The 15,085-nt window shown below is 43.3% G+C and overlaps 1 protein-coding gene across 1 annotated transcript; it reads right to left on the bottom strand.

Annotated features, from left to right (window-relative positions):
* Nucleotides 1-9,620: 9,620 nt before the first annotated feature.
* Nucleotides 9,621-14,336, bottom strand: LOC146760258 (kinesin-like protein KIF20B). The gene is made up of 5 exons (XM_085550803.1): nt 14,194-14,336; nt 13,444-13,563; nt 11,215-11,295; nt 10,364-10,490; nt 9,621-9,823 (listed from the first exon to the last, which is right to left on the bottom strand). Exons 3-5 carry the CDS (start codon nt 11,251-11,253, stop codon nt 9,651-9,653), a joined length of 339 nt encoding a protein of 112 aa, XP_085406929.1. The 5' UTR covers nt 11,254-11,295; nt 13,444-13,563; nt 14,194-14,336; the 3' UTR covers nt 9,621-9,650.
* Between the last annotated feature and the right edge of the window lie 749 nt (nt 14,337-15,085).

The raw sequence follows: 15,085 nt of genomic DNA, 5'->3' as shown, positions 1-15,085 counted from the left end.
TCACTGAAGCCAGCTTTGCCTGACACATCAGAGAAAAATTCCATTTTTTCCAAGCTCCATATAGACACAGAGCACATTTTCTTACTGTACTGTTAGCTCGGATTGGCTTGAGAAAGGTTTATTTAAATTCTTTTGGGGAAATTGGAGCCCATAGACACCGAGTTTGCTATCCGTATACATTCCAAGAGACACACCAGCCCTCATCGCATCCTGCAAGAAAAGCTCCCATGTGAAAATTAAAGACAGGTTCTGAAAGCTCCCTCTTCCTGAAGCACTGATTTTGCTACACAGTTAATTCTGCAAGATTTGAAACTCTACTCTCTGCTTTAACGTCCTCCTTTTCCTACAGCCTTGAAAATGTCCACTGACAACCATTCGTGATGCACTTTTCCACTACAGATTAAATCCTTTCCCCCGTTTTCTTCCCTCCCATTTTGAGAGAGCTTATTTCTAAACCTGTATTTCGTACACTAAAAAAAACCCTGAAATAATTCCAGATCTTAAGTCTGCTCAATAGAAATATTTATTGATGAAAAAGTTCACTGTAAATGGGTCCACCTATGGAGAACAACAGCAAGCAAATAGCAAACATATAAAATGGGCCATATGACATACGTGCATAATGGGGTGGAAGAAGGAGCTGTATTTGCAAAACAAACACCTGCATTTCCTATAGCACATGTAGGTCCCCATGTTGCCACAGAGAGGGCAGTGAATTATGCATCCTTCTATGGTCAGAACTATGGGGGGGCTACAACCATATGAAAAGGACTGGAAAGACCAAGCGGGTAAGGGAGAAGGAAGGTTTATTACATCAAATGAGATTCAATACTAACACAGCTCACTGCTATAGATCTTGAATCCAATATCCTACATGAGACGGATAATGATATAGTCAGTGGGAGGTCCTTCTAAGAAGGGGAAATCTGCAGTTATATTTTTATACAAATTTTTTTTTATCCCTTTCTATCTTGAGCCTTTGCAGAAGAAATGGGACGTTTGTCTCATCTCTGCTTTTATCACACACACAAGAGACCAAAGTAGTCTTTGTACTAGATAGCTACTACTATTTAAAGCACACTGTAACAGCATCATGGGGCTGAGATGTAGCTGGATGGAGGGCACCCTGCACATGGCATGGCAGCATTTTGTTGAGCTTCAGGAGGGCAGCCTACCCACAGCATGGCAGTTTTGAGTTGAGCTGCAGCTGGAAAGCACCCTGAATATGGCATGGCAACATTGAGTTGAGCTGCAGAAGGGAGGGCACACTGCACATGGTATGGCAGCATTAGACTGACCTGCAGCTTGATGGAAGGCACCCTGCACATGGCATAAAAGCTTTGGTTTGAGCTGCATCTGGATGAAGTTCATGATGTCCATGGCATGGCAACAGTAGGTTGAGCAGCATCTGGAGGGCACCCTGCACATGGCATGGCAGCTTTGGGTTGAGCTGCATGTTGATGGACAGCAACCTGCACATGGCATGACAGCACTGGGTTGAGGTGCAGAAGGCAGGCACCCTGCACATGGCATGGCAGCATTATGACGAGCTGCAGCTGGATGGAGGGTACCCTGCACATGGCATGGCAGCATTGGGTTGAGCTGCAATGGGAGGGCACCCTGCCCATGGCATGGCAGTATTAGGCTGAGTTGCCACTCGAAGGATGGCACCCTACCAATGGCATGGCAGCATTGGATTGAGCTGCATGTGCATGACATCCTGCACTAGTTATGGCAGCATTGGGTTGACCTGCATCTGGAGGGCACCCTGAAAATGGCATGGCAGCATTGGGTTGAGCTGCATGTTGATGGAGGTTACCATGCACATGGCATGGCAGCATTGGGTTGAGCTGCAGCTGGAAGGCACAGTGCCCATCGCATGGCAGCATTGGGTTGAGCTGCATCTGGATGGAGGGCACCCTGCACATGGCATAGCAGCATTGGATTGAGCTGCACCTGGAGGGCACCCTGCCCATCACATGGCAGCATTTGGTTGAGCTTGAGCTGCATCGATGGCACCCTGAACATGGCACAGCAGCTTTAGGAAGAACTGCTGGATGGAGGGCAACTTGCACATGGCATAATAGCCTTGGTTTGAGCTGCATCTGGATGCAGTTCACAATGACCATGGAATGGAAACAGTAGGTTGAGCAGCATCTGGAGAGCACCCTGCACATGGCACGGCAGCATTGGGTTGAGGTGCAGAGGTAGGGCACCCTGCACATGGCATGGCATCATTGGGCAGAGCTGCAACTGGAAGGCATCCTGCAAATGGCATAGCAGTATTAGGCTGAGCAGCAGCTGCATGGAGTTCACCCTGCACATGGCATAGTAGCATTGGGCTGAGCTCCAAAGGGAGGTCACCCTGCACATGGCATGGCAGCATTGGGTTGAGCTGCATCTGGAGGTCACCCTGCACATGGCATGGCAGCATTGGGTTGAGCTGCATGTTGATGGAGGGAATCCTACACAAGAAATGGCAGCATTGGGTTGAGCTGCAACTGGAGGGCACAGTGCACATGGCATGGCAGCCTTAGGCTGAGCTGAAGCTGGATGGAGGGCACCCCGCACATGGCATGGCAGCATTGGGATGAGATGCACCTGGGTGTGGCACCCTGCATATGGCAAAGCAGCATTGGGTGGAGCTGCAGCTGGAGGGCACCCTGCACATGGCCTGGTAGCATTGCGTTGAGCTGTAGAAGGAGGGAGGGTACCCTGAACGTGGCATGGAAGCATTGGATTGAGCTGCAGCTGGATGGAAGGCACCCTGCACATGGCATGGCAGCATTGGGTTGTTCTGCCACTGGAGGGCTCCCTGCACATGGCATGGGAGTGTTTGGTTGAGCTGCAGCTGGATGGAGGGCACCCTGCAAATGACATGGCATCATTGGTTTTGCTGCAGACGGAGGGCACCCTGTACATGCCATGGCAGTATTGGGTTAATCTGCAGAGGTAGGGCACCCTGCACATGCTATGGCAGCATTGGATTGAGCTTCAAAGGGAGGGCACCCTGCTCTAGCCACGGCAGCATTGTGTTGACCTGTATCTGGAGGGCACCCTTCGCTTGGCATGGCAGCATTGGACTGACCTGCAGCTTGATGGAAGGCACCCTGCACATGGCATAAAAGCCCTGGTTTGAGCTGCATCTGGGTGGAGTTCATAATGTCCATGGCATGGTAACAGTAGGTTGAGCAACGTCCGGAGGGCACTTTGCACATGGCATGGCAGCATTGGATTGAGCTGCATGTGCATGGCACCCTGCACTATTTATGGCAGCATTGTGTTGACCTGAATCTGGAGGGCACCCTGAACATGGCATGGCAGCATTGGGTTGAGCTGCATCTGGATGACACCCTGAACAAGGCAAGACAGCATTGGGTCGATCTGCATCTGGAGAGCATCCTGCAAATGGCATGGCAGCATTGGACTGATCTGCAGTTTGATGGAAGGCACCTTGCACATGTCATGGCAGCCTTAGTTTGAGCTGCATCTGGATGGAGTTCACAATGCCCATGGCATGACAATATTGGGTTGAGCAGCATCTGGAGGGCACCCGGCATATGGCATGGCAGCATTGGGTTTTGCTGCATCTGGATGGAGATCACCCTGCACATGACATGGCACTATTGGGTTGATCTGCAGCTGGAAGGAGGGCACCATGCCAATGGCATGGCAGCATTGGTTTGAGCTGCAGCTGGAGTGCACCCTACACATGGCATGGCAGCATTGGGTTGACCTGTATCTGGAGGGTACCCTTCACATGACATGGCACATTTTTGTTGAGCTGCAGCTGCAATGCACCTTGCACATGGCATGGCAGCATTGAGTTGAGCTGCATCTGGAGTGTGCCCTACGCATGGTTTGACAGCATTGGACTGAGATGCAGATGGATGGAGGGCATCCTGCACAAGTCATGGCAGCATTGGGTTCAGCTACATCTGGATGGTACATTGAATATGGTATGGCAGCATTTGTCTGAGCTGCAGACCGAAGTCACCTTGCACAAGTTATGGCTGCATTCGGTCTAGATGCAGCTGAATGGGGGGCACCCTGCACATGGCATGGCAGCATTGGCTGGGCTGTAGAGGGTGGGAACATGGCAAATGGCAAGGCAGCATTGGGTTGATCTGCAGAATGAGGGCACCCTGCACTAGTCATGGCAGCACTGGGCTGAGCTGCAGCTGGATGGAAGGCACCCTGCACATGGCATGGCAGCATTGTGCTGAGCTGCAGCTGGATGGGTCACGTCACTCCCATATATAAGAAGGGGAGCAGGGAGGACCCAAGGAACTACAGGCTGGTGAGTCTCACCTCTGTGCCTGGGAAGATCATGAAACAGATCCTGCTGGACAACATGCTCAATCACATAAAGAATGAGCATGTGATCCGAGACAGCCAGCACGGCTTCACCAGGGGAATGTCATACTTACCTAATATTGTGGCCTTCTATGAAAGAGTGACAATGTTGGTGGACAAAGGGAAGGTGACTGATGTCAGTTACCTGACCTGAGCAAGGCCTTTGACATGGTCTCCCACCACATCCTCATCTCCAAATTGGAGGGAAGTGGATTTGATGGGTGGACAACTTGATGGATAAGCAATTGCTTGAAAGGCCGCAGACAGAGGGTGGTGGTCAATGGCTCTATGTCCAGGTGGAGGCCAGTAACGAGCGGTGTCCCTCAAGGGTCTGTCTTGGGACCGGTGCTCTTTAACATCTTTATTAATGACATTGATGAGGGAATTGAGTGCACCCTCAGCAAGTTTGCTGACGACACTAAGCTGAGTGGTGTGGTCGATACGGTGGAGGGAACGGATGCCATTCAGAGGGACCTTGACAGACTGGAAAGCTGGGCTCGGGTGAACCTAATGAGGTTCAACACGGCAAAGTGCAAGGTTTTGCACTTGGGCCGGAAGAACCCCAGGCACCTGTACAGGCTGGGAGGAGTTGTCCTTGAGAGCAGCTCGGCAGAGATAGACCTAGGGGTCCTGATAGATGAGAAACTTAACATGAGCCAGCAGTGCGCTCTGGCAGCCCGGAAAGCAAATGGGATCCTGGGCTCCATCAGGAGAGGGGTGGTCAGCAGGGATAGGGAGGTGATTGTCCCTCTCTACTCAGCTCTTGTGAGGCCCCATCTGTTGTACCGTGTCCAGGTGTGGAGCCCTCAGTACAAGAAAGACATGGAGCTGTTGGAAGGGGCCCAGAGGTGGGTCACGAAGATGATCATGGGGCTGGAGCACCTCCCCTATGAGGACAGGCTGAGGGAGTTGGGTTTGTTCAGCCTGGAGAAGAGAAGGTTGTGGGGTGACCTCATTGCAGCCTTTCAGTACCTGAAGGGTAATTGTTTAGTTTGTGGAAGATTGTGGAATTTTAGTTTGTGGAAACTGAAAAATTGTACTGTTTGATACGTGGGTTTTGAAGGGAATGGGACAAACTGCTTTGATGGTATAAGAAAGTGTAATTGCTATTGGTATACAGAAAGTATAATTGAGGGTGTGTGGAAGTGTAACTGAAGGTACAAATAGAGAAATCGTGTACAAAGGAAAAAGTGTTAAAGAGAAAGTGAGTTTATGTGTGCTGGTATGAGAGCAACCCCCTGTATTGTTTCCCCCCCTTGCAAGAACTCTTGGAGTGAGAGAGAGCCGGGTACGGAGATTGTTGCTGTAAGCAGCAAAGGGGGGAGGTGGGGAGGAGGGGGCAATGGAAGTGAGAATAGCCTTCATGTGCAGAGATGTAGGAAACCTGAAATCCCAGTGTTAGCACTGGACACCTGGAGAGAAGGAGGTGAAACTGAAATAGGATGTTAGTAGTTTTTGTAATGATGAGAGTTTGGAAAGTGAGAGAGTTTGGGACAGACACAGGCTGGAGGAGTAAGGGCTGGCAAGGTATAACAGGGATGTCAGGACTGAAAAGAGGTGAACGATATGAAAACAAAACAAAACTGATTGACAAACAGATAGTAAGGGAATTGGTGAAAATAACAGCTGTTACTGTTGTGGTGCCAGAATAGGGCCGTAGGACCCAGAGATCCCCTCAGGGAGAGGTGGTGGGAGTGGGGGCTTGAAGTGCCCAGGGAGGGCTCCGCCCCACTGAAAGGAAAGCAGTGTGCAAACTGCAACGGGAAATTGCATCTAGGGAAGCAGGATAAAGAGATTTATTTTCTGGTGGATATGGGTGCTTCTTACTACTCATAGATGGTTTTGTAACAGTAATAGAAGCTACTGCCCAACAAGAAAAGGTTTACGTTTTTTTTGGATTAATTAAATATAAACTAAGTAGGAATACAGAAATTCTTGTACCTGCCAGGTTGCTCTGGCAAGAAATTTAATAAAACTGGAGCTAAGGGTCCAACAATATTGACTGTTTAAAAACTGTAAGTCTGACATTAGCACAAATGGGGAAAAACAATGTTGTACCCCAGGAGTCACAGCAATATCAAACATGATGCACTTAGGGGTGTGGGCATCAGGGCCAAACATGAAGCCCTGAATAGAAGTTAAAAGCAAGAGATTGCCCAGTCAGGGTAAAGTGGTACCCTATAAGGATACAGAACTGTAGAAGGATAGAAGACTTTCTGGAGTTTGGACTCCAATTTTGCAAAAATTTTTGATAGCAAGTGCTGTAGTTTGGTACAACACTTGAAGGCAAGTAGTAGAATTGTTGAATGCATACACTCAGTGGTGGCAAATCCATGCACTTTATTAACCCAGTTAAGGAATGAATAGGTGGAGTTTACCTTCTGGATTTGAAGGATGTTTCTTCTGCCTGCTTTCTGTATCACGGCTTTACAAGTCGGTGTGCAGGTTTGGAGGAGCTATCCCCCTTGCACCCGGCGCTGCGCAACGCAGGAATAAACATACCTGCTTTACAACCCATCTCTGGATTATAGAGTTTGATTCCACAAGTCAGCTAAACATTTGTGGTTGGTTTTTCTTTTCCCTAAACAAAGCAACCTGTTTTCTGCACTTGCTGTGCCTTACGAAAATGCACAGAAATTAGGCAAGCCTGAGACTCACCAAACACCACATGTGACGTTTTGTAAAAGGTCAGTTTTGCAGCAGAGAACCACATATAATTATACCAAGTGTGCAACTACTTTTCCCATGCAGCAGCAGGCAGCAATGAGGCTGTTCTCATAATAAAAATACCATTTGAAAAGTAGTGTAATTAAGTGTATATCATGATGTACCCAGTAGCAACGAGAGCTCTATTAACAGCTTCTGGAACAAGTAGATCACTCCCATCCCCTGCAATGACTTTGCCTCCAATATTGCATGGCTGATAAATTGCAGTCTTCTGGATATGAAATATTTGCAAGTAATTTGCAAACTGCAGCTAATCAGAACCGTCTTCCATATTGTCACCAACCACTTCAGGCAGCATTGTTCCATTTTGACATCTGGCTATGAGGCATTCATGCACGGCATTCACATACATGGGTCAATAAATAGGAGGGAGGGTGATTTCAAGTACTTATGCTTCCATCAGTTTCTTCTGTGTACCTGTGCAGTAGCTGCCCATCTCACCTGGTAGGTACGAATGCTGTTTTCTAGTCCAGGTCAATAAAAGCCTCCATGTTGACATCCACATGCAGATTTGTCCAGCTAACACCATGGAGAAAAGCTTCTAAAAGTCAGTTCAAGTTTTTAATGAGATTGCTGAGCATAAAACCACATGATTCCCATGATTTTTCACAGATTGTTTTCTGCAAACCTGGATCTCACAAGCCTACAAGCAAGGAGAAAGCTTATCGGCACAGCAACAAATAGTACGATTGTGGGTTTTTTTAAATACAATCAGTATATTGTTCTATCACCAGCTACTTTTAAGGCAATTCACTCCCATCAAACTCTCAAATATTCACCCAAGTCGGCTTTCATCCATGTTTTTACCTCCTGAGCAATTGAATCTATAGGAACTGTTGGACTTGGAGACAACACAAGGACATACTGCCAGCTGAGAACCTTTCAGCTAATTCATCCAACAGCATCTAAAGGTTCGAAGCTCACTGAGGGGGAGAACAGTATTTGGGATATTAGAATTCCCCCCAAATGTATTGGGTTTATTTTTCTAAGTTTATTAATTTAAAGCTGAATTTGCACAAGTGAGGGAAAGCACCTTTCTTCCACACTGAGGAATTGGCACCATCTTCTCTCCAAAGAAAATTCTTTAAAAAGGCCCAAAAATTAAGTATACATAAATATTAATGTGTATTCATGCTCTTCTCTCTGCCAGAGTTCTGCTAAGTACACCAGTCACGTGAAAAAAGCAAGCCAGGCCATCCTGAACAAGTACAGTTATTACTGCACAATGGGTAAATAGCAATCAGACCTAGAGATACTGTTCCTATACAGGGGAGGCAAGACAAAAATAAATAAACCCTTAACCACAATAAAATCCAAACCCAGTTTAAGAAAGCTTGTATTTATTTCAGCCTCAATGGAGTCAGTTTGAAACTGTCAGAGAGACACTGTACACCTATATACAAATTTAAGAACACAACGGAGTAACTGTTACTGTTTATTAACAACCAGTTTTAATAATACGATAAAAGTATGTCCTGAGAAAGGGGAACAAACACGCTTCTTCAAGGTTTTTTAGCTGTTCTGGATCTCAGCCGTCGCTTGATGATCAGATGATCACTTTCCTTCTTTTGTTCCTCAGATTCCTGAAGAAAACATTTCAAAAGTTACTCATCTTTTCGCACAAGACTGACAAGCTCTTCTTGACCCACGCAAACATATTTCTTCCCCTAAATGGATTTCAGAATGGCATTTGCTTATTATATTTTATTCAGAAAACTATGGGATACCGAGATCATTTTAATGCAGCTTAATCACAAGGAACAAATATGGAGAATGTACAAAATCCTGTTTATCTTAAAAAAGCACACACATCTGAGGAAAGCCTGAAGGCAGCTTTCATTTTGAAATACTTGTTTTCAAAAGAGTATTATAATACTTGTTTTGTGAAACATGAAGCTTTCAGAAAACATTTTTAGCCTCAATCCCTGTAGCTATGACTTGCCCAGAATTTCAGTTCTCGGTTCAGTTCCATGTTCTCAGAACTACAGTGAGAGAAGAAATTGTCTCATCTTCTTCATCCTCTAACAAAAAAAATATAACATTTTGGTTTCTGCCCCTATCATTCGTCAAATCATCAAAAAATTCAGAGGGATATTACAGTATGGGCAAATGATCACTTTGCTGAACAGAAAAAGGACTCTAATATAATTAAAAGATGCAGTTCCAACAGAGCAAGAATGTTCTTAGCACAATAGCTGCCGACAGAGTCATGAAACTGGCACATCAGATCCTTTGCAAGTTGGCTTAGACAGGAGATCATAGTTTAAGCATACCTAAAAAGCTGTCTAAGTTGTGCTCTAGAAAAGCGTGTAGTAGAATAATCCCACTCCAACACACTGAAATTATCTATGATTCCAAATTAGAAGACATCTCCGTGATTGCTACATCACCTACTTAGTAAACTGTAAGCCAGCCAAACACAGAGATCTTTGAGGACAAACTAAAACAGAACAGCAGGAAGACCAACAAGAATGACTTGGTAGAATAAAGAAATACCTCAGTACTTTCAACCTCCTCCTGCAAATAGATGAAACCTCCAGTCTGTTTGGACTCCTTAGTAGTTTATTTTAAGCCAAGACTACAGTATAATCGCTTACCGAAGAAGCAGGTATATCTAGAGGGCCAGAAACGACAGTTGAATACAGCTTCCTTTTGCATCGTTTTGGCTTGGTCTCTCCTTCTTCGAGACTTTCAGGTTCGTTTGATTTAGGAGAACTTACTGCTGACATCAGCTTCTTGGCTAGAAGAAATTTGTTTTGATACATAAACCAATCAACTTACTGGTTTTGTGAGTCTTTAAATCACTGAATGCAAAAAAAGCTTCGTAACAAACTTGGTTTATAAATGACACGTAAAATTTAAATGAAAATACTCAGAAATTGTATTTGTTCATCAAGGTTCTTTATTATTTCTATAGCTGAAACAGTTTATAGCTTCAGATACGGCAGCTTAAAGCACGCATTAAAATGGAGTATGAAAGACAATCATGGCTCAGAAGTCGCTGGAAGTCAGAAACTTCAGCAGGAGTTAAACAACAGGCCTAACTTTCGTGCTGACAGAAGCACAAGACAGAACCAACTTTCTCTGTATACTTGTAGGTTTTCACAAATGTAATAATGAATCTCTGAAGAGACGAATAAATGCATTTACTTCATAAGTCAAAGGACAACTTAACATGGCAGACAAGTTCTCTAAGAACACATACATTAATAGCCTACAGCAGAAACAAGCCATTCTACAATGTCTAGAAAACATGGAATAAAACTTATTCTACACCAACCTTTAGAGTGTATAATAGAAGGAGAGCTTTGAATAAAATCTCCAACTTTTTGCAGTGTTTCATCCTTCTTTTTAGTCAGTCTTGAAGCATGTACTCGCTTTCTCAGGAAGTAGTCTTTTCCGGATTTCTGTTCAAGAGAGATGTGAATATGTGAAACAAGAGCATTGTTTAAACTTCATTTTAGTTCAACGTTATTTTAAGTTGATATTTTGAGCTTTACTACTGACACCTCTGTTCATTATGCTGATGATACCACAACAGCAAGTAATGCAATTTTATACCCTTTAGGGAGTTGTCAAAATCTCAGCTATTTCAAGGCATACGTTTCTTAAAGTTTCTTAATAAGGCAGTAGTTTCTTTAAAAGTAGCTCCCAAGCTGTGGAGTTGTTTCTTACATAAGCTGTTCTAATTACATAAAATAAACAAACATACAAAACAGAAGACAACAGATGGGAAAAAACTACTACTCATACTCTGACCATGCCAAGGATACTGCTATCACATGTGAACATCTGTTTTTAATAACTGCCATGCATATTAATGATATGAACCTTAGTTTAATACAAGGGCTTCACTTACAAAAGCACACGATAATACACTAAAGCTTCTCTTCCCAACTATTCAGTGTGCAATATCCTTCCCTCCAAATCATTACACAGTACAGCCATTACACGCTCTGGGGACAGACTGACTTGCCCTTTGGTTAGCTTATGGAATTTAATAGGAAGAGCTCATAAGCATGTAAGATTCCCATTCAGGTATACACATAAGGATAAGACACTGCTTCTTTCGTGTGACCACACAATTACAGGAAGTCCCAAGCTAGCTTCAAAACTAGAACAAAAACCAACCATTTTCTCGTCACTTGCAGAGGGTGAATTAAAAGCCATGACAGATTTTGTATTTTTCGTGTTCTCCCTTTTCACAAAATCCTGGGAAAATAAGACAAGTTTCAGCCATGATTCTTTTGGAAAGAACAATTGATGTCACAAAAGTGAACACTTTAAACACTTTTGCTAATAGTAGGGAAGTATTTGCTAGTGGTAACTATTCCACTGTAAATCAAATAATAAATAAGCATTCAATTATAAAAACAGGACATTAAGATATCAGTATTAGACATCTCATGATGTCTAAAAAGCTGATTTATGTCTACAGGTTTCAAAGAAAATACACAATGAAGTTAAGAGCAATTCCCTTCTCTTAAACCATTATCACTGAGCTTGGCTATTAGTTTTGTTCATTAAAGCAGTTCATTGATTAAATTCTTCAACTACTTTACTGAGGTAGAACTAGCATTTTTTTAATGCTTAAATGAGAATGGTAAAAAGGCATCAGATATTTTGTTTTCTGTTGGGTCTAGGTCATACCTCATCCATGTCATCACTTCTTTTCTTTTTTGCCTTAGGCATTTTCACTCCTAAAGGTATCATGCTGCCGTGCTGCTTTATCTCCATCTTATCAGGTTGCAGAGGTGTCAGTGGGATTTCCAGCTCCGGTTTTGGGAACCGACTAGTTTTGCCATTTTCTGCGGACACTCCAGAAGAGTCGAGGACAGTTTCCAAATGCTCCTGATAGCACAGAAGAATTTTAAGTGCAAGTGTTAAGGTAGCCATGAGATTAAAAAGCTATAAAGCATCTGGAAAAGGATATGTAAGCATTCAATTTTCCTGCTGTAAGAACACTTGTAACAGAAGGAGTCTATTTCAGTTACAGCAGAGTTTTACCCCTCTTTCCTAGAACTTGTTACATTTAAATTTATTTCCAATCTATGATCACAAAATAAGTTCTCCATGTTAAACTGAGCCTGATACTTTACAAGTCATTTTTTCTCAAGGGCACAGACAACTACACTTTTTTTTTAATAGAGAATGGTGGTAGAACTGACACGATTTTCTTCATCTCAACTCTGCTGCGTCAGAACTGGGCAGGAACAGGAGCATTTGATTCAAGTGTTCAATTAACTTCCAGCTTAATCTTAGGGAATTTGCCCTTCCTCTTCTACACTAGAGATGTTATTTACATAAGTAAGGTCCAGCTGGCAAGGTGCAAGCCCAGTAAAAGTCATTAAAGAATTCCATTGCTATCTTTTCCCTGGAGAGAATACAGACATTCAAGCAATGACACCGTACTTAAGCTGAAGGCTATCATGTACCTGCTCATGGTCAAATGGCAGCAAATGCACAGCTAAGTGACAGGGAAATGTCAGTATGCATTTCCCCAGCAGCACTTACTGTCCACAATCCACCCAATCCTGTTTTTCTCAACAGGAACAACAAAGTCAGAACTGAGATCACCTGGACTCCTCCTTCTCTATGGCAGGAATTCAGCTAGCATATCAAAAATGAGTTCAGATGCTGGTTGAACACATGGAAGACAGGCTGCTGGGGACATCAGAAAATGGTAGATGGCTGCTTCTACTGCTGCTAGTAACTAGCAAACTCCAGTGTCCCAAACACAGACTAGCAGCTTTTACTACTTACACTGTTCCAACCCCCTGAGGGGAGTCTTCTTCCTCTCAAAAAGTTACCAAAGATTGTAGAAAGACAAAAAGTAGTCAGAGCCACTTTATCAGGCTCTGCTAAGAATCTGAATGGAGTATCACCACCCACTGTATTTCCAAGAATTAAGTTGGTTAATAAATACTTTGTTTTTAAAATATATGTAACTGCTATTTTATGAAAGTTAGCAATTAAAAACTTATATAGGAATGATTAACATCATCTGCTAACAAAACAATGTCCAGAAATCCTGCAGAGGAAGAAAATAAGTTCAATTTGCTGTGCCCGTTTCAGTGGCTCCATGAATTTTTTCCAAGTAACTTATCTAATCATGAGCCACTTCATAAGCATTAACATGAGGAGAGTTTTCAACAGCACCTGACAAAAATTCATCACACAATTGTTTCAACAGCTTTTATTCCTATCAAAGGCTATAAAAACAGGTGATCTGATCACCTTGAAAGGGATAAATAAATTAAAACTTGGGAATTGTTTAGAGAACATGAGATCTTTTCCTACTCATTCCTTATCAAAAGCAATACAATCACAACATTTTCAGATCTGAAGTTTCATACTAACCTCAGATTCATTTAATGAAGTGAGGCTCCTAGTACATCGACGTGACAAATAATTGTCTTCAGCTTTGCATCTTAATGGAATACTTTCTCCAGTTTTAGTTTTGCTTTGTTGTTTCCTAGGCTGTAAATATTTAAAAGGAGTAAAGATTAGGCTATGCATTAGACCTCCAAAATATCTCGAGTTTTCGAAAGTTACAGTGTAAAACCTCAAGCTCAGACGCCACATGAACACGTAAGCTGAAACACAGCACAAGTGTGGGAAGGTAGTAACATCTATTCATTGTGTGATCTTCAGATACACCCTACTGGGTCTCACTAACAGTCTCAGTATTCTGCCTCCAAAAGAGAGAAAGCGAGACATTATTTAGGGACAAAATCTGTAACGCTGGTTGTTTTGTCATCCATTCCCCCCATACTCTGCACTCTCACAGCTGCTATGTTAGAACACCAAAGGCTAAACCTCTGCCTAATCTTCAGCATCCACATACGAATACATGGAAAACTGCATGGAAAAGTTCCATAATGTACACAGAGAGATGGTTTTCTAGTAAATAAAATATTTTTGAGAAGATGAGAGCTCATGTTTGAGTGGAAGACAAAAAGAACCAACAAGTACTCATCACTGAATATGTAGTTAAAGGACTATATGCTAAGAAAAATGATTCTAGCTCCAGTATCTCCTAGGAAAACAGAAGAACAAAAAGGGGTTAACAAGATGTTAAGTACTGACTTTCTATAAATATAATCATACCTTTTCATTTACAGAGTCATTCCTTCTACTCTGTCTTTCTTCAAGTAAAGGTATTTCTGGCAAAGTCTGAGGGCTACTGTGGTTAATGCGTTGTTTTAATTCCTTTATAAAGTCATCTTTGTCAGCCAGTTCTTCTACAAAGATGATCTACAAAGATGATCAGGGGGCTGGAGCACCTCCCCTATGAGGACAGGCTGAGGGAGTTGGGTTTGTTCAGCCTGGAGAAGAGAAGGTTGCGGGGTGACCTCATTGCAGCCTTTCAATACCTGAAGGGAACTTACTCCCAGGAAGGGAGTAAACTCTTCGAAAGGGCTGATAATAGCAGGACTAGGGGAAATGGTTTTAAGTTGAAGGAGGGAAGATTTAGGTTGGATGTTAGGGGAAAGTTCTTTACTAGAAGAGTGGTTAGGTCCTGGAACAGGCTGCCCAGTGAGGTTGTGGATGCCCCGTCCTTGGAGGTGTTCAAGGCCAGCTTGGACGGGGCCCTGGGCAACCTGATCTAGTAAAGGTGTATGTTTGGTGGCCCTGCTAGGCAGGGGGGTTGGAACTACATGATCCTTGAGGTCCCTTCCAACCCGGGTAATTCTGTGATTCTGTGATTCTTTTCTTAACTCTTCTATTACAGTTGCATTATCCTAATAAACAGTAAAAACTGCTGAGTTGTGGGATTGGCAAAAGGAATTAACACACACAAAGCAGTATTGCAATTACTTAGTAGCATCAGTTTTAGAATTACAGGCTAGAACACTTAACTATTCAAGAACAGTAACATTTCACGGATTTGTACGGTCACTGTTACAAGTGCAGTAGTCACAGAATTGCCTGGGAAGTTGTAATACAATATATTTTGATTCTTCTATTTTACTTACGTGCTTCACCCTTCATCTCTCTT

This window comes from Coturnix japonica, chromosome 6, assembly GCF_054131305.1.
Source record: "Coturnix japonica strain WE chromosome 6, WE-NBRP24, whole genome shotgun sequence".
Lineage (NCBI taxonomy): Eukaryota > Metazoa > Chordata > Aves > Galliformes > Phasianidae > Coturnix > Coturnix japonica.
This window is presented reverse-complemented; position numbering and strand designations above follow the sequence as displayed.